Source organism: Lissotriton helveticus, chromosome 2_1, assembly GCF_964261635.1.
Source record: "Lissotriton helveticus chromosome 2_1, aLisHel1.1, whole genome shotgun sequence".
NCBI lineage: Eukaryota > Metazoa > Chordata > Amphibia > Caudata > Salamandridae > Lissotriton > Lissotriton helveticus.
Genome location: NC_136059.1, coordinates 950,245,551 through 950,271,746, shown reverse-complemented (window position 1 = coordinate 950,271,746; position 26,196 = coordinate 950,245,551). Strand labels below are relative to the sequence as shown.

General features: G+C 44.4%; 1 protein-coding gene across 1 annotated transcript in view; it reads right to left on the bottom strand.

Moving 5' to 3' along the window:
* Window positions 1–1,304: 1,304 nt before the first annotated feature.
* LOC144818351 (fructose-1,6-bisphosphatase 1-like) overlaps window positions 1,305–26,196 on the bottom strand; it is a 39,075-nt gene continuing 14,183 nt past the window's right edge. Inside the window, exons 3-7 of the mRNA XM_078675700.1 lie at window positions 11,058–11,150; window positions 9,790–9,930; window positions 5,223–5,360; window positions 3,591–3,710; window positions 1,305–1,669 (exon numbers count right to left, since the gene is read on the bottom strand). Coding sequence (XP_078531826.1) covers window positions 1,478–1,669; window positions 3,591–3,710; window positions 5,223–5,360; window positions 9,790–9,930; window positions 11,058–11,150 — 684 coding nt within the window. The 3' untranslated portion in view covers window positions 1,305–1,477. The remainder of the gene's footprint in view (window positions 1,670–3,590; window positions 3,711–5,222; window positions 5,361–9,789; window positions 9,931–11,057; window positions 11,151–26,196) is intronic.

The window sequence follows — 26,196 nt, the reverse complement described above, 5'->3', positions numbered from 1 at the left end:
GTTATGAAAGCCCTTTCCTGGTGGAGTAGCGAAGGCACACCTTGTGCAGAGAAATGTAGCTTGGAGAAATTAACGTGAGCTTTACCCAACAAATGAAATCTCTGTAAGTAAAATGTGGGGCCAGATGTGCCCAATCTTTTGACCCGATTCCCAGAATCGGTCGGTTTGGGACTACAAAAAGGCACTTTGGTACATAAGAAACCCAAATTGTGATTCAGCAACACTTTGCCGAATCATCATTTGGATTGTGACTTCATACGGATTTGGTATTTGGAAGGGGCATATTTAGGGTGTCCCTTCCAAATAATAATTCACAGTGGTATGTATTACTGTTTTGCGACCAATATCCAGTTGCACAATATTAATGTTTATCGACTACTGAAAGGAAGTGGTTAGGCAATAACAAATAGAAAGGGGTCCCAAGGAAACCATTCTTCTTTGTGAATGTTGGAAAAACAAATTAGGAGTAGGTAGTCCAATGGACCACTGCCTACCCTTAAAAAATGTTAGATGCAAGTTTAATGTTTTCCTTAAATGCATCCTGTTTTCCTTTAAGGCAAATGGGTTGGATTTGAAAACAATAGCTTTATTTAAAACCAATCACAGACATGTGGTCTGCTGACCTCAGCAGGCCACCTTCCCTATGATGGATCTGATTCATTGTGGGTTACAATTACTGTCCTATCTCATTAATTTCCATGAGGTTGCTCAAATTACAACCCTCTACAAATTGAGGTTTTCCGAATCAACCTATTAGTACATGGGTAATTTTGTAAAAACAGAATGGATTAGTTCAAAGTTGATGCACCATTTGCAACCCCTGTTACCGAATCCACTCATCTGGTCCGTAATTACCAAATTGAGACTTGAGGTTATGCGATGAGAAGTACTTAAAGCCCTGATAAAGAAAATTTGATAAAACACAGGTTGACTGTAGTTGTGTTACAGGTTATTCGTTCCAAGGGAATTTATTCAGATTGAAAATGTTTTTGGCTTAGTATATTTAAAATAAAAAGAAAGGATTCACAAAACAATCAAAATTACTTTTTTGATATGTTTTGATTAGTGCCTTCCTGTTTGAATGCTGATAAGGTAGTAATACATAGTTGAGGGACATAAAGTAAGCAGTGGGCATTTATCAATGCTAGGCAGTTATATTCCTTCAAACCTCTTGGTTTCAACCCTTTGGTCGTGACTGCCAAGCATGGCCAAGCCTATCATGAACAATTATGAAATCATGACATGTGTGTCCCTAAAAATGTTCTTATACATATCTATTTTCCAATCATCTGAGATAGTCCAGGTTGTTTGTATTTCTTTATTTCATTAGAAATATAATATAAAAAATTTAAGCACATGGTCCTAAAAATAATTCATTTAACAGAAATGTGTTGTGTCTGAGTGAGCGACTGCACAGCTCAAACTTTGGTCCACCAGCTGGAAGGGATTTCTTGTTGTCACCAAGAGGAGCTGCTTTTCACTTGGGGAAATGTTTTTTGAAGATGTCAATGTACTCTTGCACGTCATCTGGGGACCCCAAGACGATGGGCATTCTCTGATGGATATCAGTGGGGTTCACGTCCAGCACCGCTTCCGAGCCGGTAGTGGCCATCCCTCCTGCCTTCTCCATTATGTAGGCCATGGGGTTGCATTCATACAGAAGTCTCAGCTGTAAAGGAGAAATGGCATGTTATACAAAAGGTTACCAGATACTTCTCTTGATGTTTCACACACATCTACTACACAGCACAGTTTCCAATAAACTCTCTTGTGCAGAGATAATTTAAAGAATTTCATACATGGTGTCAGCATTTTTTCAATTGCACGCTATGCTTTTTCCCATTAAATAAAAAAGTAAGGGCCTGATTTACAGCCTGGCGGATAGGTACTCTATCACAAATGTGAAGCATATCTTTTCTGCCTTATTACAAGTGCATTATAGCCAATGCCACTAGTAATAAGTCTTGTTTTCAATTTTTGGAATGTGAAAATCCCACAATCACCGAGTGTGTCTTATCTCAATGGGTAAGCAGCAGACCTAGTTAAAGATTAACGGTGGGTTAAAGTTCTCTGCTGAGCTTGCAGTTACAGATCAATTCTGACAAGCAAAATGTATTTACTTACTCAGCACTTGTGTTGATTAGATGTGCGCACAAAGAATGCAAAATGTACAAAAACAATCTACTAAAGATATAGTGACATTACTTTTCCTTCTACTGAAAACAGTATAGAGCAGTATTTCAAATAATGTTTTCAATAAAGCTTTTCTGTCTTGAAAAAAACATAACACTGTTTTCAACATAATTGCAGCAGAATCAACATGTAAGTCTATAAAATGTAAATAGCAGGTATTTTGGATACTATGTTCTTATAGTACATGGGATTCTGTAATCCCTGTATAAACAGTAGTCTCCAATTTCTTTATAAACGGCGACTTATGATGCACCCAGTCACAAGTTATAAATAAAAGACGTCAGAACTTGACTACTATAAGTTATTACAGTCAAGATCAGATGTCACAGTGCCTGCTGCCAGAGCCAGCAGCCGAGGTGAAAGGCAGGTCTAGTCATGAAGCATATTCAAAGCAGCTGTTTAAAGCAAAACAGAAAGTTGCTTTTCTTTCTAAGCTAGATTCTTGCTGCATCTGTCTAGATGGATAGATAGATAGATAGATAGATAGATAGATAGATAGATAGATAGACAGACAGACAGACAGACAGACAGATGGAGCTCTATGAACCCAGATTCGCAGAACTCTGCAAATTAACGGTCCAGGTATCTGCAAATTGTAACATCTTCATGCCCAACCTTCGACCCTTTTTAAACAATAACTTCTCGAAACTACTGAAGATATTTACACCAAACATGCAAAAGCACTTTCTTGAGTGAAGCTCTACCTTGTGCCACATTTTGTGGAATTCTGTTTCTGTATTGAAAAGCAAAGAATCTTATTGAACAAAACAGCACTTTCAGGACACCTCTTTTTCTTAACCCCCACTTGACAAATCTGAATGAGACTTGACAAGAACAACCCAATGTGGATGTATGTTTTTTGGAAGGTTTGGAAATTTAGAACATGCTTTTTCAATGGAAACTCTGACCTCACCATAACTACATAGGCGCTATAAATATGCACTCTAATTAATGTCAGATATGTGAAAGGCATTTGATATTACCACTGCTGATAACAGTCATCATAACACTAGCCTACTGGTGATGTAAAATACAATTGACACCTCTACCCTTGGGACTCAGTGCAGGCTGTGTAACAAAGCACTTTTAGATGGTCATGTGTTACGTTCCGTACTTAAACTAACCAATAAAAGATAAGACAAAAATGTCAACTATCATATGTTTAATTCATGGATTTTCGGTGTTGGCCTTTGAGGGCCTGAGCCCTGTTGGATTTCTATGAGAATCTCTAGGTAAATTTTTACTTTATGGCGTAATTTTCTATAAATTGATCTAAAGTGGATATCCTAAACATTTGCCATGGCTAACGTTATATGCACCAAAAATTAACATCCTTGTTTTAACTGCTTTAAATATATTGTAAGATAATTGAATATTTTTACAAATGGTTGTGTTACCTTTCCTTTCGGGCTCTTTGCATTTGCCGGATACAAAAAGATTCCTCCGTATACAAGCGTACGGTGCACATCAGCAACCATAGAGCCAACGTATCTACTTCCGTATGGAGAACTGCCATCCTGTAAGAGAGTGGCACAGGGAATAAACAGTGAGGACAGGACAAGATTTGGGTCACAGAAAATAAATGAAAATTTGAGACACTGGTATTGGGGTGGATATAATTTATTGGCAAGAAAAGCTAATTAATTCTCAAGAGGGTATTTCAATTGAATTGACAAAGAATGCACAGGAATTCTAAACATGGATATTTTTGGGAGATATACATGACTGTAAGACAAGATCAACATTCCTAGAATATTGATTTAGTATTAATGCATCTAGGGTATATTTGCTTTTATAAATCAGGAGTACTGAAGCACTCTACACGTAGGATGTCATCGTTGTGAGTCATACTGACTCTGCCAATTGTTAAATCCCACATAATCTGATTACTTGCTAGATACTATTCTGAGCCCAACCACTAGATGGTAAATTGATGTACAGCATGTGATCCTAAAAAAGCAAAGATATTGTTACAAATGGCTCATTATTTTTATCGCCATAGATTAAATTCACATCTGATAGCAGAAACAGAAAACACCTCATGCGCACCACCCCATCTGCACCAACAACATCATTGAATATAGCATTTCATGGCCTTTGAAATCAAGAACACAAAGACATCAGAGCCAGTAATGTCACATTACTTTTACCACTGAAGTCACTGAAACCCTACAAAAAGTGTAATTTCAATAAAATACCAACAATATTGCTAAAGCAGACAAAGATCTAGTTAGTTCCCACTCGTATTTTATCTGGGGTGCCCCCATGATTACCAGGGATCTAGCCATATGTCGGGAACATAGCCATAACTTATAGGTATAGCTACCACTGACAGTGTGATCATGTATCTACTAAGACTTCATACAGCCAATTGCAGCTCCAGAGGGAACCACAATATCAAATGGTATGCACAGCCCTCATTTACAAGGTACAGCCATGAATGCCCAGGGGCAATCATAGTGGTAGCTGGTGAGCTATGAAAGTGGTGGCATGCAATAATTGCCCTGAATTCCAGGGAATACGTGAAACTGTCTCAGTGCCTCTGCCCCCACTGCCCCTCAAACGTGAATGTCCAAGTACTGACCCTCCAACCGTACACTTAATTCTACTCCATAGCTGCCATGCTTGCAGATTTCCCCAGTAGCAAGTGCAACCACTCTTTCCTGTTAAGCCTGTCATTGTGATGCAAGATTTGTGAATTACGAGCACAATTTAAACTCGTAGTACACTGGATTGATATTTAACCAACCAAACAAGTAACAAGAGACTTAAGGGCCTTAGTTAGAGTTTGGTGGATGGATACTCCTCACAAAGGTGGTAGATATCCACTCAGCCATATTACACGTATATTATGGTCTATGGCACTTGGAATACGGCGGACAGGATATCAGTCATGTTTTGAAAGAGTATTCTATCCGCAGAACTCTAAATAAGGCCCTAAGCCACTTAAGCCACAGTAATGTAATGAACAAAAGTGCAGTCAAAGCTGCCCTTGCCTTTTTGAATTTTGATAGCATAAGCACACCTACCTCTGGGAATTTCTTCTTCTTTAAGTATTCCGTAACTGCAGCATCGAAGTATTTGGCGTAGCCCTCGTTGATACTGTAGAGGTTGCCTTTCTTCTTGATCCTCATGTCTCTATCTACCAAAATAAATTCTCCAATTGCCTATGCATGGCAAACAGAGAGAAATGAATAATTCAAAAATATTTCAAATGATTTTAAGTGCACACAGATTGCTTAAATTGAATAAGACAGATGATCATTCAACAGTGTTTGAGACAAGCAATTAATAAGGCAGCAAGCTTACTTTCCATGTTCTATTTATTTATGCCATCACAGTCAGAAATAGATACCTTTCTGTTCATTTTGAATACACTTAGGAGTGAAACTGGTATTGATAGATGTATAGTATAAGTATAGGGTATGGTAACTATTATTCAGGTTCCCTCTATGTGTTTTACTGCAGGTCTATATTTTAAGTGCCAGATACTATATTTCTATGCATTACATGCATAAGGTTTACTGATAACTTATTACCACATTTGAAAAGATTGCTATAGGGGACATGTTAACAGTTTTCTGGCTGGGACTGTTGTGTAAACTCTCTAGATCTTGGCTGAATGAGAGGCAGTGAAGTGTGCTTCTGAATGAGGTCAAGGGATGCCAATTGCAGTGCCCTGGGGCCAGTCCTGGGTACAGTGTTATTTTAGCTATTCTTAAGAACCAGTTTAAACATGGATCGAGGTGCACACCTGCCTGCTGATGACACATGGCTCTACCCTTGCATTGGTACCCCAGGAGAAGTGGAAAAAGCAGCAGTGTCTAAAAAGTACCGGAAGCACAGTGTGTCTGGTGACAGAGAAGATCCATTGAAACAAGCGCAAACCCTTGCGTTTTCAGGTTTCAGGGCAAAGGCGTGCTGGGGCTAGCTCCACAGTAAGAGATGAGGTTTCGAAGACCACCAAGCAGGAGCTTGGTGCTGGGTTATTGTATCCGCTAATCTGAAAGGGGCCAAACATTGCTTCTGAGTTATCAGGAGAACAAGGGGTGAGGTGCAACTACCTTCAAGAAAAATGGTCTTGCCCTATCAATATACATGTACTCAGTTGGGTCTCATCTGGAGCATTATGTCGGCTAGACAAATCAGAAAAAAGTGTGGGATAGATGTCTTAAATTAAGCTTCTATGGGAAAAGTGTCATGGATCCCAACATGCTTGAGGAATGGAGAGAAGAGCATTATACAAACATTCCCATTCTTTCAGGCAGCACATTCCAAGAAGCAGCATGTTTCAGTGGAAGAGCTCTTCTAAGAAAAGAGGGCAGAACATGACACTCAATGGCTCAGAAGTAAAAGCCTTATTTTAATGGATAACATAATAATGGTCTCCGGCAGACGTGGAAGGACTAACTAAATGTGGTTCATTGTTTAATTTACACAACATTTCGGTAATGTTTTGGAGATGGAGAGGACCTGCTTCCCTCCATTCTTTTGAAAATGAAACATTACAAAAATAGAAACATAAAAAACATTCCAAAAATAAAAACATAAACTCATAAACTTCGACGTAACAGCCTCACAAGCCTGTACATGATTTCCTTGGCTAATCAAAGCCTCGTCCTTTGTGTGATCACCATTGCACCTCCTCCGTATCCTCCTTTCCATCGTCCTCCATCACCACTCAGCACTCCAGAGTAGCATCATGTAGCATAAGTGCTACACAAACAATACATGCATAAATAAATGAGACTATTGACGTGTACCTTCTTCAGGATTCAATTGTGGTTGTGGAAAAAAAAGCTTCAATAGAGAGCTCCTGATTTAGGAGGAAGCCAGACATTACTTCTATTAAAGGGGCCCAGGGCATCGGTGCCATCGGTATTGAGGAGTGAAGGCTGGTTTTGAGTAGCATGGGGCCTCGCCTTGGAAGCAGCGCCCGAGTGCCTCAGTCATCCCCCATCCATCCCCCACAGCCGCAGACCAGGTTACTTTGAAGGGGCCATGGGGGACCAGCCATAACCTAGAGCTGTGGCCCCTACCTTGTTGCGCATTTTTCCACCATTCCCTCCTCGCCTGGCGACATTGGAAAGAACATTTTGTGAGGGAGAGACATCTGTGGAAGCGGGGAGCTGCGGAGAGGGGGCATAATAGTGCCGGCTGAGCTGGACTACTGCAGGGCTGCTCGGCGTTTGGGGTGAGAGACGTGAGAAGTACACTCTCTTGGGGGGACTCAGTGGTGCACAACTTTAGAGACAATTGTCTGACTGGGAAGGAGAGAGGAGGAGACACCCAACCTTCCTGGCTGTCCAGAACAGTGAGGTGCGCTGCTGGTGTGCCCTACCACGAATTTGATATGGGCAGAGATAGGGTGCCACATGGGGCCCAACAGACTAAAATGGGCCAGTTCACTGCCAGCGGAACTGGAGGGGGCACGACAGGTGAGACTGGATGGGGCTGGCAGGCGCCCCAGGGCCCTGCCGCAGCCCATATTCTGGTGGCTATTGAGGCTTGTAGAGCAAACGTTCAGGCTAAGATATACTCTGTATCCCTTGATGTAACTCTCCTCCGGGTGAACCTCTGTAAAATGGCAGAAAGATCTATGGCAATGGAACAACAAGTGGTCCAAATGCAGGAGGAACTGTCATCCCTTAAGGCTGCGTGGCTTCTCTCACGGGCGACACAGATGCAAAAGGTGCAAATGTGTGCTGGGGATGTGGATGGTAGATCAAGGAGATGCAATCTACACTTTGTGGGATTCCCTGAGAAGGCTGAGAGCACTGCACCTGAGGTATTCCTGGAGCGATGGCTAAAGGAAACAATCCCAGAAGCCAACCTGTCACCTGTCTTTGCGGTGGAAAGGGCGCAACGGTCCCTAACACCACCCCCTCCCCCGAGGAGTGGTCACCTTGCTTGCACCATCATTGTGAAGCTCCTCAACTATAGGGACAGGGATGCAATCCTCCAAACAGATGGCAGAAAGACCCAGTGTTTGACAATCATGTGATTCTAACAGAAATTGAAGGTCATGGATCTCACGTATATGTTGCCCTACTCTGCAAAGATAAAAGTGATGCATGAGGAAGGTTCATATTTCTTCACAAGCCTGGAGGATGTGTGGGACCGGCTAGAGGTGCAGGAAGGGGGTTGTCCCCCCTCTGTCGGGCCCAGTACATCTGCAGCCTAGTAACACAGAAGATGCCAGAATGAGACACCGAGACGTCAAAGGGTCAGACACAGAAGGATATCGATGTCAGACACCCAGGTGGTGGCGCGCCAAGATGGAATGCTGGATGTGGAGAAACGGAGGCTGGAGGCGGAGGAAGCCAGGGCTTTTGTGGAAGCGGTCACTTCTGCTGCATTGGCCGGTAGTGGCTCTGAGGTGATCGAGGATATGCCGGACCTTGAGACCAAGAGGCCCTCCAATACTTAGTCTGTAAACAGTGGCTCATATAACGCCTCCCATGACTGGATCCACCTGGCCAGGGGAGAGAGGTCATGGGTGCAACTCTTGGACTTGTGCACCTGGTGTGGTCCAGCACAGCGAGGCATGGAGGAATCAATGAGACTGTGACTGCTTTACTAGTAATTGTGCTTGCCCTAATGTGGTGGTGCCAGTCACGCTGGCTGCACTGAAGGCAGCTCGGGCAGAATGTGGGATGGTGGGCCGGGTCTGAGTCCAGTGGCCTCCCACTCACCTTCCTATCTATCTAGCCAATCACTTAGGACTGCTCTTTTCTTTCCTGATCGTGGGGGCGGGATTGTTTTTCTTCCTGCTAATCTTCACTTTGCAGGAGTTGGAGTACTAGTTGGGTGTTTTTGGGTTGAGCAGTTGGGCGACAGACCTCTCTTGCCTCACACACAAGTACTTGTCTAGTTGACATGAGATTTCTCACTCTCTGGGGTGGACGGGTGGGTGGGTATTTAATCATTTCTGAGGCTACAACTTGTCCCTGTCAATTCAACCTGAATTGGTGGGTGTGTGTGTGTTCATGCCTCCTCGGCTGTTCTGTACTTGTTTTGGGTTCAAGTGTGTGCAATCATTTGTTGTATGATGGAATTAAGAATGCATAAAGAACACAATTTCTTTTTTTTTAATGTACATTCTTCCACATAATATGAAGTACATTCTTCCACATAATATAAATGTTCACTGATAACTATCCAAACAATTCCTAAAGGAGAGATATTAAATCATCCAATCAAGTGTATGGTGTTGTGTATCCAAAACTCACTAAGGGATGGGTGCCATTTCCCTAGAGGTACAAATCCCTCATACCACAAAATGGGTGCCAACAGGTATTGTACAAATATGTGTGTATCTAATTACCACTCAAAGGTGCATCCAGGTACCGGAAAGAGAGACGACGGCTCTTCTTAGCTGATTCTGCCAGCCGCAGTAAAGTTTTTATTGAACCATTGAGAAAGTGCAAATCTCGGACATATGAGCATATATGTGTGTGTATATATATATTTTGCAAATATCATTTAATGAAAAAGCTGCTAATGAAGTTATCATATCTCTCAGGGCCAATAATGTATGTTCATGGCAGCTGCAATCACTAAAGGCAGAATGTATCTTGTGAGTAAATCTCTTACCGGATCGAGCATGAAGCCATTGACCCCACATTCGGTGCCCAGCACCACCATTGTGGCACTGCCGTAAAGGGCGTAACCTGCTGCTACAATATCCCTTCCAGGCTGAAGAGCATCTTTTTCACAGGGTTCATTGTCGCCATTCTGGAGACCAGAAAGAAAAGATCAGAAAATTCACGAAAGCTGAAGCATGGCACCTAAGCTCTCATAACAGCATTTGCCTGCACAGGTCTACAAGTAATGTCAGAATCCGCTGTGGGTGTTACCACACCCAATGCTTTCCTACAACCATCTCAGGGCTTGTGCAGCCCTCCTCCCTTGGTACAGGGAACAGATCAGTAGCTGTTTTGCTCTCCTGTCTTTACATACAATGGTTCCAGAATGAGCTTTACATTGTAGTGGAAACACAGATGCACACCCAAGACAGCCACATATTCTAATGCACAGGAAGAACATAACAGATTGTTTGTCTGAACCAGTTTCAAGTCTTAATGTTCTTGGTATGAGTGGTCAGTTTTAATAATCATTTTTAATACTGTAGCTGTAGGATCCCAGTTGAAAATACATCAATTTCGTCCACAGTCATCTCCCGAGTAGCGGATACAGACAATAAGCAGAAATTCCTCACATTCGTTTAGCCAAAAATGGAGTCCTGAGTGTTACACAGAGGCAATGGGCAAGCACATGATGCATTAGTGAAGGTCTATTGATTGGCAATAAATACGTCAATGAAACTCTACACGTAGAAAGATGCACGAAAATACAACAACAAAGCAAAGGAGACCAGCTGACAAAACAACAGAGATTGCTGTTGCACAAATATTGCATTGGCATCTTTGTCTCAGCAGGAAATATGTTCACACAAAATGGAGAAGGAAGCTAAGGAAGTACATGAGGAACCACTGAGGCAATCTAGTGACATGCCTAAACTGCAGCCAGACATCTGTGCCAGCTTCTAGACTTCAGCTCTGAAGCCCAAGCCTCGATCACCTGGTGGCAATCAGATATGTTGGGTCATCTTTAGGGAGACACACATTTGCATACTCGAGTGTTATATTGATTAAAAAAAATTGTTATTGCAATTTGGAGATGCAACTCCCGGTTAAGGCAACCTCTTCCACTAGTCCACTTCTATTAAAAAGGCTGGAATGGAATGACTTGCACCAATATGGGATGCTGAAAGACCCGTAACAAATCTGTGGGCTGTGGTCTCTGCTTTCTGCCTAACAAATGCGTACCCTGGTTTCATGTACATTTGCAGATATGTTTACCTTTTTGTAGATGGCAAAAATTGTTCCAATGGACACAAGGCAGTCAATGTTAGAAGAACCGTCGAGAGGATCAAAGCAGACCACATATTTGCCCTAGAAATAAAAGCAGAGAGAATTAGTGTGTGCCTCGTTCAAAAGAACAATACCTAGTCAAGCAAAAGGGTCAATCACAGCTCAAGTGGCTAAATTACAGTAAACCCCTTGTGAAAGTGTGCAGGTAATTGGATTCTGTAACAGCAGCAATATGTCTCCCCTATTGTATATCACTCCATTTTGTTGTTACTGTGATCAGAGTCTGTATTTATTCTTTGAAATGTTACTTCAGGACTGTTGAAGAAAAGTGTAATTCTCCTGCAGACAAAGCAATATTAAGCATTTTGTATGTTTTTAACTGTATGGCGGTAAAGCACTGTGGGCTCTATTCACAAAGAAGATTTGTACATTTACATCTGTATGCATACTCCTATGCATAAGTGTAGATTTACAACTTTTTAAGAGCCAATACTTTTGCACTATTTGCAGGTTTCGATCCATACTCAGTGAAAATCAAGTGACTCCAAAACCTTGCCTTGGACTTAGAAAATTGGGATAAATTCCAGGGTTGTGGGAAGCATTTGTTCATGCTTTAGCAGTCTGGCTACTCAGGAGACGTTTTCCGTTCTTGGGGCCAGATGTACCGCCGTTTTTAGCAATCACAAACGGAAAATCAGGCCGTTTGTGACTGCTAAAAAGGGTTATACAATGTACAAAGCCCTATTTTGTGAGTCAGTAACCTATTACCAACTCTCACAATGTTTGCGAGTCGCTATGAGGCATGTCAAAGGCACCCCTTCCTAATAGTGAGTCGCAGGGGGGTGTATGATTGTTTTGCAACCACAAATGCAGCAGCAAAACACCAATTTGGTGGAAAGCCAGTCGCAAAGGGGAAGTGGTTCCCAGGGGACCCCTTCCTCTTTGCGTTTGGCAGCAATAATATTTTTAAGAGCAGGCAGTGGTCCCACAAACCACTGCCTGCCCTTAAAAAATGAAAAGAAAACTTTCCATTTTTTACTTTTATTGAAAATGGTCTGCATTTTGAAAACAAGAGTGCTTTATTTAAAAATTAAACACAGACATGGTGGTCTGCTGTCCCCAGCAGGCCACCCTCCCTATATTATTGCCCATTCCCAATGGGTCGCAAATTGCGCCCTGCGCATGAATATTGTTGAGGCAGGTCATTTGCGCCCCATAGGGAATAACTAAATGTGTCTGAGACACATTAGTACATTCTGTTTTGTGAGTCGCATATTGCAAAATATAAAATATCGCAATTTTCGACCCTCAAAACAGATTGGTCGTACATCTGGCCCCTGGAGACATCATTTTGGGGTCTCTGGGCGCACACACTGCTGAGCAAATGGGCTTTTGGAGTGACAATCTTTTGGGATATTGAGCAACTGGTATCTTGGCAACAATATATAAACAGGAAGCCGATGCTGGGACAGTGTATTAGTGTCCTTTGAGTGCAAATGAGTTACCTCTACATGTGTTTGGGTATGGAGCTAAAAGCGAGCATGAAACACCAGCTTTGGGAACATTAACACGTTCAATAAAGACTGGGATGAAGAAGACAGGGGAGGAGATAATGGGCCTAGAACCCCATGTGCTGCACTAGTGATCCTCAAGAAACATGGCAGACTTCTTAAATACATAACTTACATTTTTTGGTGGTGTATCTAAACCTACACAGCATAGATTTGTGATTAGGAGAGAAGATCCATCACGCTAAGTCTATCTAAAAAACACACAGAAATGGTTACATTAGCAGACTATAATTATTTCTGAGCTGCACTGAGCCTTGATTAAAGTGTAGCCAAAGTATAGGCACTCATAAGTCGCTGACATGCTAATTTGCTTTTTTTACATATCTTGATGCAAAATAACTCTCTCTACTTAAATTATGAGTATGGGGCATTACTTACTGCACATAACATTTGCATTAATTGAAAACGTAAATATTATAGAACGCTTCCTTCTTTTAGACAATATGGAATAACATGATCTTCCTTAAAAACGTTATCTTGAGGCCAGTGCCACCGGCTGGCACTTTATTTCAGAAGCGGACATAACAATTCTATTATTGTCTGATGCTACATCACTAATAAAACCTCATTATTTTAAATCTATTTTCCTATGAAAGTCATGAATTAAAGAAGTATAAAGAAAACTATGAATTTTTCTTCATATTTTATGACAGTGACTGGAAAGGAGTGAGAAAGACCAGATCATGTACAAAACAATTTTGCAGTTCAGTTCTATTTTGTTTGGAGGTGGCCAATTCTTCGCCAGTCTTGAACTTACATTTGCACAAGTCCACTAGCACAGCACAAACTATGATTTTACGTCTCGCCTACACGGAACATGAGCTGCCTCTTTGGGGCCTGTTGTTATCTAACAGTAGGCTTAGAGGTCATCCATTCCTTACCATTGGTTGGCGTTTTTTGTTGCTTTCATTTGCTTGCTTCTTATGGGTCAGCTACATAGGCTTTCCTCCTCTTTATGTGCTTGTCCCTCCACTGGAGCATGGACGCATTACTTGTGTCGCTCTACTGCTAATTTTGTATGCACTATTTAATTCTTTGCGTTTAGACATCTCTTTACCAGAATGCCTGTTTCACCCGGCTCCCTTGTGCTCTTCTCCCTCCTCCAGGACCGGACTGGGACCCCAAACCAGCCCTGGCAATTACATCCGGGGTGGGGGTGTGAGGGGGGAAGTGGGAACACTGATGCTGTGCTTTTGTAACAAGGGGCCGATTTTGCAGCACTGCTGCAAAACGCCCCCCAGTAACAAAAACGGCCCTCACTGGTCCAAAACCGCCCCCCACCCTTCCGGCCCACCGTGGTAACACCTGATGCCACTATGGCCAGTCTGGCATACCTCCACCGTGTTCCTTCCACCATGCCTGGTCAAATCAAATCAAATCAAATTTAGCTTTATTCGATTTACATAAGAAATCATAAAAAGCATACAAGACAGTTAATATCATACATTTTTAAAACGGTTTCCACTTTAAAAAAATTTGGAAAAATTTATAAAGAATCTGTAAAACATTTTCCATGTATAAGAGGTCAGCAATGAACATGTACTCGAAAAGTCTCAAGTTTAAAGAAATTCTAGCGAATCTAAACATGTTAGACTTACACCATCGAATTCCTGTATTTTATCACTGACATTAAAAAGCGAGAAACAACAAAGATTACATGTACCTCATCTAGCATTAGTAACTTCAGATAGGCAGATTTACATGTTCTTATGCCCCATGATTTAAGAAGGGGTAAGAGGATTAATTTCCTCGGGGCAGAGTAAAATTTACAAAAGAACATTATATGAATGTTACTTTGCGAAGAATGGTCATCACATGGGCAAAGTAAATTCGCCAAAGTCCAATCGTTGTGTTTTGGAAGGGTGACCATTCGGAAGAAGGTACCTAAACGCAGCCTTGTAAGAAGCATACGTGGATACGGTGTAGTTTCGGTCCTGAGATACTTTTGTAAACCTTCAATAGGGGTTCTTTTTTGATACAGGAGGGTAGAACTCTTATGTTTCTCGATATTCCATCTGGCACTTTCCAGTTGTGTAATTAAAAGTTTTTTAAGAGCTGGCCTGGACAAGTTTTCTAAGGACTCTGGAGTGTCATAATATTCAGGGTGACCAATTTCAGAGAACATCAGCTGGACATGTCGTAACCACTTGATTTTGGATGCACCATCCAAGTTTTTACAGTCCATAATGAGTTCTCTATTAAGTTGGCATTCCATAGTGGTCCAGATTTTGTGCCATAGCAAACACGGTGATAACTTTATAGTGTCGCTAAGGTATTTGATGCCAGTCTCAATGTGGGTGGAAAAAGTCGAAGTGGATTTGCTCACACCTAGTAAATAACGGATAAAAAGATTTTCACAGGTTTGTAGTGAGGACACGTTTTCAAAGCCCCATAGGCCTGCTCCATAGGTGACTGTCGCTATACACTTAGCTTGATAGATCTGTAACATCTCAGCAGTTGGTTTTCCCCCAATTTTTACTGCGAAAGTTCGCAGGGCCCCAATGGCGAGACTAAAGGCAAGTTTCCTGGCAGATACTGCATGTTTCCAACCTCCTTTTCTATCAAAAACGACACCTAGGTAGCAAAAGGTGTCTGTGCACTCAATTCTTTGCTCGTCCAAATATATCGAACATTGTGGCCTTTTATATTTTTGGGTGCATGCCATGGTGAAGGTTTTAGAAATGTTCACTTTCAAATTTCGCTTCCCCATATAGAAAGAGAATTCAGTTACTGCTCTCTGCAACCCTACCTTCGTTCTAGACATGATTGCCGCGTCATCGGCATATAAAAGAATGGGTACAGGCCTACCATTAATTGCTGGATAGTCACTTGGAATATTTATTAAGTGCTCTGCAATAGAGTTTATATAGAAACAGAATAAGAGTGGCGCAAGTATGCAACCTTGCCTAACCCCTCTATTTATGGGAAATTTCTGTGTGCATTGACCCTGGGACCCGAACCTCACTCTAGCTCCGGCATCTCTATATAGTTCTTTTATAAATATGATAATAGTGGGATCCACCCCGATAAGTTCCAATGTTGACCAGAGCTGAAGGTGGTCCACGCAATCGAATGCTGTACTGAGGTCAACAAAGGTAACAAACAGGTCCCCTTTTTTGGCCTCGGTATATTTGGAGATCAATAGGGACAGGTTAAGGCATTGTTCCTGGGTACCCATTCCCTTACGGAACCCATATTGGGTTTCGGAAATAACCTTTTTCTCTGTCTCCCAGTATTGAATTCTCTTAAGGACGATCCTTCCTGCGATTTTCATAAGACCGTCCAATAAAGATATGGGACGGTAGCAAGCAGGATCGTCCCTATTCCCCTTTTTAAAAATGGGCACTACAATTGCATCTGACCAGGTGTTAATTAAGCCACATTTGTTTCCCATATTTAAAACATTAGTTAAGAGGGGGGCCCAAAAATCGAGGTTTGTTTTGTAAACATCCACAGGGGTGAAGTCAGGGCCAGGAGCTTTCCCTGATGGGCTTTCCCTGATGGCATTTTCCACTTCTAGTGCAGTAAAAACCAAGTCAATTGGATAGGGGGATACTAGGGGGTCAATTGACTGGTGATCATAAAATGTGTTATTCAAAGATAAGGGTTCATTTTGTTGGATCTGAGTAACCCCCTGGCTATTGGAATAAAGTTTGCCATAATGTTCTGCCCAGAGGTCTGCCGTGATTGCTACATCTATGGAATTTTCGCTCGCTTTTATGTTATATACCGATCTTATAACTTTCCAAAAGAGGTTAGCATCCTTATTCCTTGCGGCTTCCCCCAGAGCTTCCCAGGCCTCCCTTTTCATTGTGGCCTTGCGGTGATTAATTTCCCTTTTATACTCTCGTCTGGCCTTGGAGATGTGCACCCTGTCTTTTGGAATAGCCTTTAGAACTTTCTTCAATTTCTTCAGGGCAGCTGTGCAGCTAGAATCGAACCACCCACGTGTGTGTTTCACATTCTTTTTATGGCTCCTCGTTAGCGTGCCTTTGATGTAACGCTGAATGTTAGCGAAAGCTGCCATAATCGCCTTTGGATCCATATCCTCTTCTAAACAGACAAGTATGTCTGTAAAGCAAGATGATATGAGGCTATGGAAGAAGGTTAAAGGATTCATTTTCTCCCACTTTATCACATAGCCGTTTATTTGTGTTAAAGTGACCTCCAGTGGATACAGCGGCCCACTAGATTCCTTTGCTTTCTCCTCTGTGATCATTACCCCAAAAGAAATTGGATAATGATCGCTCATTGGATCGTCCCCAATCTCCCAGAAAGTTATAAAATTGGGATTGATGGGGGATGCTAGTGCAAAGTCAATTATGGTTTCACAGCCTCTGCCATTATATGTTGGGGCAAAGGGAACTGGGGGGGAACAAGCCTGATTAATAAAAGTGAGATCAAAAGAGAAGATAATGCTGTTGAGGAGGGACCCCAACTTAGTGTGTGAGAAATGGAAAGGGCCGTCCTCCTCACGATCCGTAAGGCCGCACAAACCTGACTCGGAAAATGGGCAGATGGCACAGTTAAAGTCTCCCACCCATAACACTAAGTGGTCCCCCATGTTTTGATCTCTCACTTTATGAATGTGGTGTGACATTTTATTCAAGGTCTGTTCCATTTCATTTACTGGCATATTATTATAAAAATTTACCAATATCACCTTTTGTGTGGTGCCCCATTTAAATGAAAGAATTTGAAAGTATTGGTGGGAATGGAAGTCATATACCTTTATGTCTCCCACGTTCGATATATATATATGCACAGGCCCCCTTTATTTCGACCCTGGGGAGAGGGAACAGCGGGTGAATGAAATGTTCGATACCCCAGAATATGACTTTCCACAACAAGCCAAGTTTCTTGCAGGCATAAAACGCCATGCTTCTGTATAATCTCCAACCAGGGTTTATGGGTGATCTTATTACCCAGGCCTGCTACATTCCAAGATAGCAGTGAATGGTTTGAGTCGCTGTTTTTCTGCAGTGGTTGGACAAGATTTCCCTTTGCGTCAGTCGAGGCTACGGAGTGTACCGTCTCTAGATGTTGTGTGGCGCACACAGCAAGGGGACGGTGGACTGGGCATAGTTCTTCTGCACCCCGGGAATTATGATTTTTATTTTTAATTACAGTTGGGTAATTGTCAGTGTTGCTGGCCTTGGTTGAAAGATTTAAAATGCTCGACCGGGGTGAAAGCTCAAGCATTTCCAGTCAATCCACCTGATCTAGGCATTCAAACCTGTTCATAGTGGGTGCGCCTTCCCACCAATTATTATTGGTTTGCCATCCCTGCCCGATCCCCTTCCCTCTGTGATTGTGGGCTATGGACCAGCCACCAGAACGCTCCACTATCTGTTTAGGAGGGTAGAAAAAGGTAAGGGGTTTAGTCACAATCGAATGGTGCATCGCATGTGTATCCCATGTGGTAATAAGGTGGGCTGTATGGGGGTCTGCAAATGACACCACAATACAGTCTCCTGATATGGTTTTATTAGTGCGTCCCACCCATGGAACTCGCCTAACCATTAAGACCCTGCTTGTGGTGGTATGTGGATGCTGCCTGTTGGCATTTAGCCAGTGGATCACTTTGTTCTTTAAGGACCACTGGGTTTCCACGGTGTCAGGGGCAAGTGTGGGTACCCCTGCCAAAATGGCAACATAGGGCCCAGCATCAGGAGGGAGGTCAATGTAGCCCCCACGAAAATTTTGTTTATTTGGATGTTGGTCAAGTGTACGCTGTAAAAGGGGAATAATAGGCTTGGTGACATTTTGATCGTTTCTAGAAGAATTTTTGGGCTGCACTTTTATTAGGGGTGATTTTGTATCAGGATTTGCTGAACTTGATGGCAAAGAAACAAGGACGTTTGGGATTTTCCGGGGTTTAGGAATTGGAATAGGTTTGAGTGGTAGGGAGGGCAAAGGAGAGGGGAGAATTTTGGGAGCTGGGAGTGCCCCGTTAGGCACTAGTACCGATTGAATGCCAGCATTTGAGGCTGATACGGGTTGGGAGCCATCTTTTCTCACCTGTGGGAGACCCTCGGTAATCTGGGGGTATGTAGCTTCCAGCTGTTTTAGGCTAAGCGTGGCCAAGGAAACTAAAGTTTTATCCATTTCAAGCAGGTGAGTCTCAATACGTGACAGTCTTAATTCAAAAGGTGACAAAAGTTGTTTCAAAGTAACCCAGACTGTTTTGAGAAAATGGTCATCCTCACCAGCCTTACCCATATCCCTCCCCGGATCGTTCTGGCCTCCCAATGTTAAGTTGTCACCAGAGACAGCATAATTCTCTACAGCCGGAACAGAAGTGGTGTTAAGATAGGTAGGATCACTCTCCCCCCCTATTTGCTGGGAAACTGCAAGTGAGGTTTGTTTAAGGTCCCCTAATTTGGGCAGAGTTCTTCTAGAATTGAAGAACTGATGCCTAGCAATTTTTGCTTTCTTGCGATTATAGGCAAGTTTAGCTAAGTTCTTCCTTTTCGTGGTTTGACGATGTAGGTGTTTACTTTTTGCTACCGAAAAGGAGGGGGCAGGGATATCCCGCATAATGATAGGCTTTTCCTGTGCAGTAGAAAAATTATTCTCAGTGGGTTTAGGGGACATGGGTGTAAAAATAAAAGAGGAATCTAATGGGGGTGAAGAGGAAGAAGGATAGGAATGATGAATGTCGGCATGTACTAGCAGAGGGAGGGGGTGTGCAGCCTGTTTGGGGGATGCAGCGGACGCAATGTGTCCCAAAGATGATTTTTTAGAGTTAGCAAATGTTTGGGAGAGCCTGCGCGCAGCGTCCAGCTCAATAGAAACCCTATTCTGTATTTTGGTAATTTCGGCGTCTATTGCCAAATTTGTCTTTACTAGAAAGTCATCCAGGGTGCCATTTGGCTTGGTCAGGCCCAGTGCGGTCTTACTACGGCTCCCCCTGGTACACATGATCTATGGCAGATGTAAATCTTGTGGCGTACTCACTGATATCAGAATGCAGGGCCGAAGTCAAAAAGTGCAAACCAAGGGGGGTAGGCCAGGCCAGTCCTCTTAGGCCTCGAACGGCCTCAAACGGTCCCGCCCTTGTCCCGGGCTTCTCCCGGCGCGCTCCCGCTCGCTCCCGCGGAGCGGGAATAGTGCTCTGCCTTATGCCCTGTTACTGTTCGTGATTGGTCGGCGGACAGGGGGGTGTGGCCAGCGGGGAGAGCAGCCCAGGTGTGACTGGTTGGGCGCGCAGGGACTCCTGGACGCTGGAGTCCCTGCCTCAATGCTCGCAGCCCCGCTAGCTCGCTCACCTGCCCCGCGCTCCTCTCAGCTCCCACAAACAGCTCCCAGAGTCAATGTCAGCAGCGCTGCGGGACCCGCGAAGCGGGTCCGGCGAGGTGCTAACGGTGTCGGTGTCCTCAGGTGCAGGAGTGCACGGTCCTCCCTCCGAGTATCAGGGTCCGCAAAGGGGCTTCCACAAATCCGTAAAGGGTCCCAGGAAGTCAAGTGATGGTTCCGCTTTTGACTCCGTAGGCGGGGGGCGTGGCCAGCGGGGAGAGCAGCCCAGGTGTGACTGGTTGGGCGCGCAGGGACTCCTGGACGCTGGAGTCCCTGCCTCAATGCTCGCAGCCCCGCTAGCTCGCTCACCTGCCCCGCGCTCCTCTCAGCTCCCACAAACAGCTCCCAGAGTCAATGTCAGCAGCGCTGCGGGACCCGCGAAGCGGGTCCGGCGAGGTGCTAACGGTGTCGGTGTCCTCAGGTGCAGGAGTGCACGGTCCTCCCTCCGAGTATCAGGGTCCGCAAAGGGGCTTCCACAAATCCGTAAAGGGTCCCAGGAAGTCAAGTGATGGTTCCGCTTTTGACTCCGTAGGCGGGGGGCGTGGCCAGCGGGGAGAGCAGCCCAGGTGTGACTGGTTGGGCGCGCAGGGACTCCTGGACGCTGGAGTCCCTGCCTCAATGCTCGCAGCCCCGCTAGCTCGCTCACCTGCCCCGCGCTCGTCTCAGCTCCCACAAACAGCTCCCAGAGTCAATGTCAGCAGCACTGCGGGACCCGCGAAGCGGGTCCGGCGAGGTGCTAACGGTGTCGGTGTCCTCAGGTGCAGGAGTGCACGGTCCTCCCTCGAGTATCAGGGTCCGCAAAGGGGCTTCCACAAATCCGTAAAGGGTCCATGTTGCTTGCCTCCACGTGCCCTTTCTCCTTCCCTGCCTGGATGTGTTGCTGGCCCGACTTGCCCTTCCTCCTTCCCCCCTCGGTTTTTCTTTCCCCATCCCTCATTCCATGATCCGTGTTGCTGCTTGCCCCCACCCACCCAAGTCTGTGTGGATGCTTGCACTCCTTGATCCATGTTGCCGCTTGCCCCCATCCACCCTCCCTCATCTGTGTTGCGGCTTGTCCCCGCTCTCCCTCCATGCTTGCTCCCACCCACTCTCAACCAAGTTGCCGCTTGCCCTCCATAATCCATGCTGCTGCTTGCTCCTAATCTACCCTCCGTCCCTCATCTGTGTTGCTACTTGTCCCCACTGTCCCTCTCTCATCTGTGTTGTTGCTTGCCTCCTTCACCCACAGAACACAACAAAAAAAGTGTATTGAAGCAGACACCACTAGCTGTATTATGCCGTTATTTTTACCACCTCACCTCCTATTGTCTGTGTTGCCAAATCCCACCAGTAATAAAAAAAGGGATATGATGCCGCCAATGCTGACTTTGTCTTAGATCTTTTTTTTGCTTTCACATATGCTGCACAGCAGCCATGCTGCGGTACAACATGGTTAAACATTGACAAAGCTAATAGCTCTTGGCTCATAGGCAAAACCTATTGGCTTTGCCACTGCTTGTTTCTACTTGTCACTTGCTGAAAATGTCATTTTTTCTTTGGTTGTCATTGGGCATATCACTACACAAGTGTCTGGTACTAGGGCAATCAGGGCTTAATTTACAAAATAAGAAGTGCTGAGGCCCAAGAATTTCCCAGAAGCCCCTGACCATCACTGCCTAAAATCCGGCATGCTGAATACTAAGGCTGCATAGACTTGATGCCACCTTATGCCTATTTCATCCACCACAAGATACTTCTTGTCCTGTTATCTCTGTTCTTCATCACATCATTCCTGCATTCTCCCTTTGTCACTGTTTTTCAATCTTTCTTTTCTTCCTTCATTCGCCCTCTTTTTGTTTTTCTCTCTAGCCCTGGATTAAAGTGTTATGAGGAAAAAAAGTGCTGGTTCCCAAAAAGGAGTGCTGTACCTGCAATCGCAACCTAAATTAGGCACTGTAAATAATGACCATACAGAGCAATTCACAAGATCATGCCCTAAATCTCTTATGGTCAGTTCACTCCTGTAATCCCTTATTTGCTTACATAACATGTATTTGTAAAGCGCACATTCACAGGGGTTACATTGGCTTGAGTAACAGTTGTTTTTTGTTACCCAACTCAATGGTACTCCTTTTATCAACCTCAGATGGATGAAAGGCTGAATGGGCCTGCCGGGTTTTGAACCTGTGACCATAAGGTCAAACGCAAGCCCCTGCACGGGACGCATTCATCCACTAAGTCACCAGACCCAGTTTCACTTGCTGTGGAACCAGAATGGCCATGCGGAGCACAGAGAAAAATCCTGTATGAGCAAAGAGACAGTAAGCTACTGGGCGAAGACTCTTGAAAGCAGCCCAGACAGGCAAGCAGCCACATTTATTTGTTGTTTTTCTGCTCCACTTTCATGGAATGGCACAACACCTTGCCCTATGGTGACCTAGGTGAAAAAACATGTACGACAACATACTCGATTTAAGAGAGAGATTCCCAATTTCTGAAGCCAAAAGTTGATTTATTATAGCTTTCTCCTACCTCAAATTACCCCCATTTCAATGCAAGTCAATGGATAAAATTAATTCTCCGGATTTATTTTTGAAAAGCCTCCCTCTTTCTCACTTCCCAAATGTCCGCATATATGCAAAAGCTAAGAAAACGAGAGACCATCTGGGATAAAGGAGGTGTGCGGGATCCATTGTGTTACAATAATAGAATTGTGGTGGGATAGAGAGATCACGGGGCAGAAGCATGTGATAAACACATGGGTATTTATCGATATTGTTCTCTGGTGATCCTTTTCCTCCACTGTCAGATCATTATATGACAGGGCTCTCCCTTCCAAGTAAAACATATCTCTTAATGATAAATGCATGGAGTGCTGCATCCTCTTCGATTATAAGCAGGGGCACTGGAATTATGCGATTTTGTGGCTGTGGCATGTTCTGCATGTTTATTAATTTGCTGCATAATCCTTCATCTGCTGCATAATCTGCAGACTTTAACAAAAAAAAATCATTTATTGCCTTTCAGTGAAAGGCCCTTCACAAAGGTTTACTCGTCACCCACCTTTGTGCTGCGTATTGTTGTAAATGGTACTATGAATGAATGAATGAAGTATGATTTATTCACGCGCTACTATGCCCACTGGGCGTCAAGGCGCCTAACTCAAAAAGATTAGCTGCCGGCAAACAAAGACACGCGCTCACTGATATGCTTTGGAAAAACACCAAGTTTTCAGAGCTTTCTTAAAAAGATCAAGAGAGGGCTGTAGTTTAATCTCCAAAGGAAGAGTATTCCAGAGCTGAGGCGCCAGAATAGAAAAGGCCTTGTTCCCCCATCTTACCGTCTTAGCGCGTGGAACTACCAGTTGGTTAAGCTCTAACGAGCGAAGACATCTGGTTGGCACATACCTAGAGAGCAAAGAACCCAAGGCATCAGTCGGGCCTGCCCTCAAGGCGCTATAAGTAAGACAGAGAAGTTTAAAAGAGACTCTGAAAGGGATGGGCAACCAGTGAAGACTCTTCCTTGCCGAGGTCGCGGAGGACATCCATGGCAGGGCCAAAACGAAGCGCGCCGCGGCATTTTGCACAACCTGCAGGCGTTGAAGAAAGCCCTTGTTGGCCCCGGCATAGAGTGAATTACAGTAATCCAGCCTTGAGCCAACAAGGGCGATCACAACCTGTTTTCGTGCCTGTGGGGAGAGATAGTACGCGATTCTTTTCAGAATCCTGATGACGCCCCAACAGGTGGCCACCGTCCTATTCACCTGCAGCTCCATGGAGAGCCGGGTGTCAAAGATGACGCCTAGGTTCCTAGCAGATTGTGTGGGTGTGGGGCAGATGCCTAAAGATGAAGGCCACCACTCACCTGACCACATTTCCTGGTCTTTGCCGAAGACCAGGACCTCCGTTTTGTCACCGTTCAACTTTAATGAGTTGAAAATCATCCAGTCGGCAACCAGTTGCATACAGGACTTAAAGTTGGACGCGGTGACATTCACGGAGTGAGTCAGGGACACCATAATCTGCGTGTCGTCGGCATACGACACGACCTCCATCCCCTGAGATCTTACAAGTCTTGCAAGGGGGGCCACATAGATATTAAACAGGGTCGGACTCAATGCCGACCCTTGTGGTACCCCACAATGCAACGACTTGACAGGGGAGAGGTACTCCCCAAGCATCACTCGTTGCTCTCGCTGGTGTAGAAAGGAGTTCAGGAGACTCAGGGCCGGTCCTGCTACCCCTGCCTCCCTTAACCTAGATGTTAAAGTACCGGGAGACAGGGTGTCAAATGCTGCTGTTAGGTCCAGCAGCACTAGCACGGTCGTCTGTCCAAGATCAACTTTCCGACGGATGTTATCCGCGACCTTCGTCAGTGCAGACTCAGTGCTATGTAGCTTTCTAAAGCCATGTTGGGACCCATCCAAAAATCCTGATACATCCAGGAAGTTGGAGAGATGACAATTCAGATGGGCCTCCAACATCTTAGCAGAGGCCGGCAAAAGAGATATGGGCCTAAAGTTCTTCAATAGACCAGGGTCAAGGGTGGGCTTTTTAAGAAGTGGTTTTACAATGGCCCTCTTCCATGCCACCGGGAAGATACCTTGCTCCAGAGCTCCATTCATAATTTCCAACATTGGAGGAAGAATGGTGTCCCTACAGTCCTTTAGTATTCTCAAAGGAACCGGGTCCAGGGGAGATGCAGATTTAGTTTTGTCTAACAGGAGGTTGAGACCCTCCAATGAGAGCAAGGGAAATTGGTTCAAGACTTGGGGAGAAGACGTATCCCAGGATTCAAGCTGTTTAACTCGAGAGAGGTCTTCTTCACTAAGAGTGTTCCTCTGTGATTGAAGAGCCACATAGATGTCATCAATTTTATTAAAAAAGAAATCTGAGATGTTATTACATAGCTCCTGTGAAGCAACCACGGGATCAGGTACCTGGAGTGTACATAAAGAGTGGTACATAATGAGGTGAAAGCTATGCCCAGATAGTGTTAACATGTAAAAATAACAAAATAACGAGTTAATACCAGGGCTCGAGTCGGGGTACCACTTATTTTACCGGGAGCTCGATAACTGGAGCAAATGGAGCCACACATTCACTCTTTGGCTTCTCTGGGGCGAGCTCGGAGCCCATTCAGAACGCTGCTCACGTGCTGGTTTCTCTGATGCAATCACATCTAAGGGGTGAGTGAGGGGAAGCAATGAGTCTGATGGTGCAAGCGACCTTTCGTGACGTCACTTCCTGTCGTGACGGCAGCGTCCCACCACTTCTTTTAGGACTTATGCCCTGGTAAATACTATCACAAAATGTGCTGAATTATGCAGCGTAATTTGCCTTTTCTTGCCACATAATTTAGTCAAACTTCCCCATAATTTGGTCCTCCCTTGCCGCATAATTCCAGTGGCACTGGGTCATGGGGCATGAGGAATGAACTGCTTCAATGCGCATTTTAAGATGTGTGCTGTTCTGCCCGAGCACAAAGACAATGTCATTTATTTGGCTGCAGCTTCCATTACAAGTGAAAACAGACTCCACCTCTGTTTCCTCAGGTCACCCTATAACTACAGATTGTCTTTTTATTTTTGAGTCGCAGTCCGACACGCAGCTCAACATGCGCAGTGAGTTAATACGTTTCCTCATGTCCCGATTTGCAACTGCACATTTAGGCCTGGATTTGCTAAAGGTTTTGTGAGTGGTTGTATGTCGTATTTCCTGAGCGCCACCCCAAGCCATTAGCAAATAACCCCGTTTATCTCGTTTGTCGAGATCACCCGAGTCATGCTCTCCATCGGCCCCACATTCAGTCCCAGTGATGCAGGTTTATCTGGAACAGCGTCAGGCGTGTTTTAGTGTCACGACCTGTATTCTCAGGTCTCGTGCCATCTCCTGTGGCCGGGCCTAGGCCCATCAGCGTGCTTCCTGATTCGAAGCCACGCCTCTCATTGTTATGGTGTCTGAGCCTTGTGATAACCTTCCCACCTGTTGATGTCCAATCTGCTTTTAATGTTCATATACATGTGTACCCACTTCTGCACTGCGAATGCTCTATGCTTGCCACCTGCTCCCAGGTGCCCTTCCGTGCAGCAGTTTCCATAGTGCCCTGCATGCCCCATTACAGTGCCCTCCATCTCCAGGACCCACTTACTCCCTCCCTTGAAGGCTCCTTCCATAAGATATTCTCATGATCTAAGGGAACGTACTCTAAGGCCCAATTTACAAGTTCTCAAGGTGGCTCAGCGATTCATACTACACACACCACTGCAGGGTGAAGCA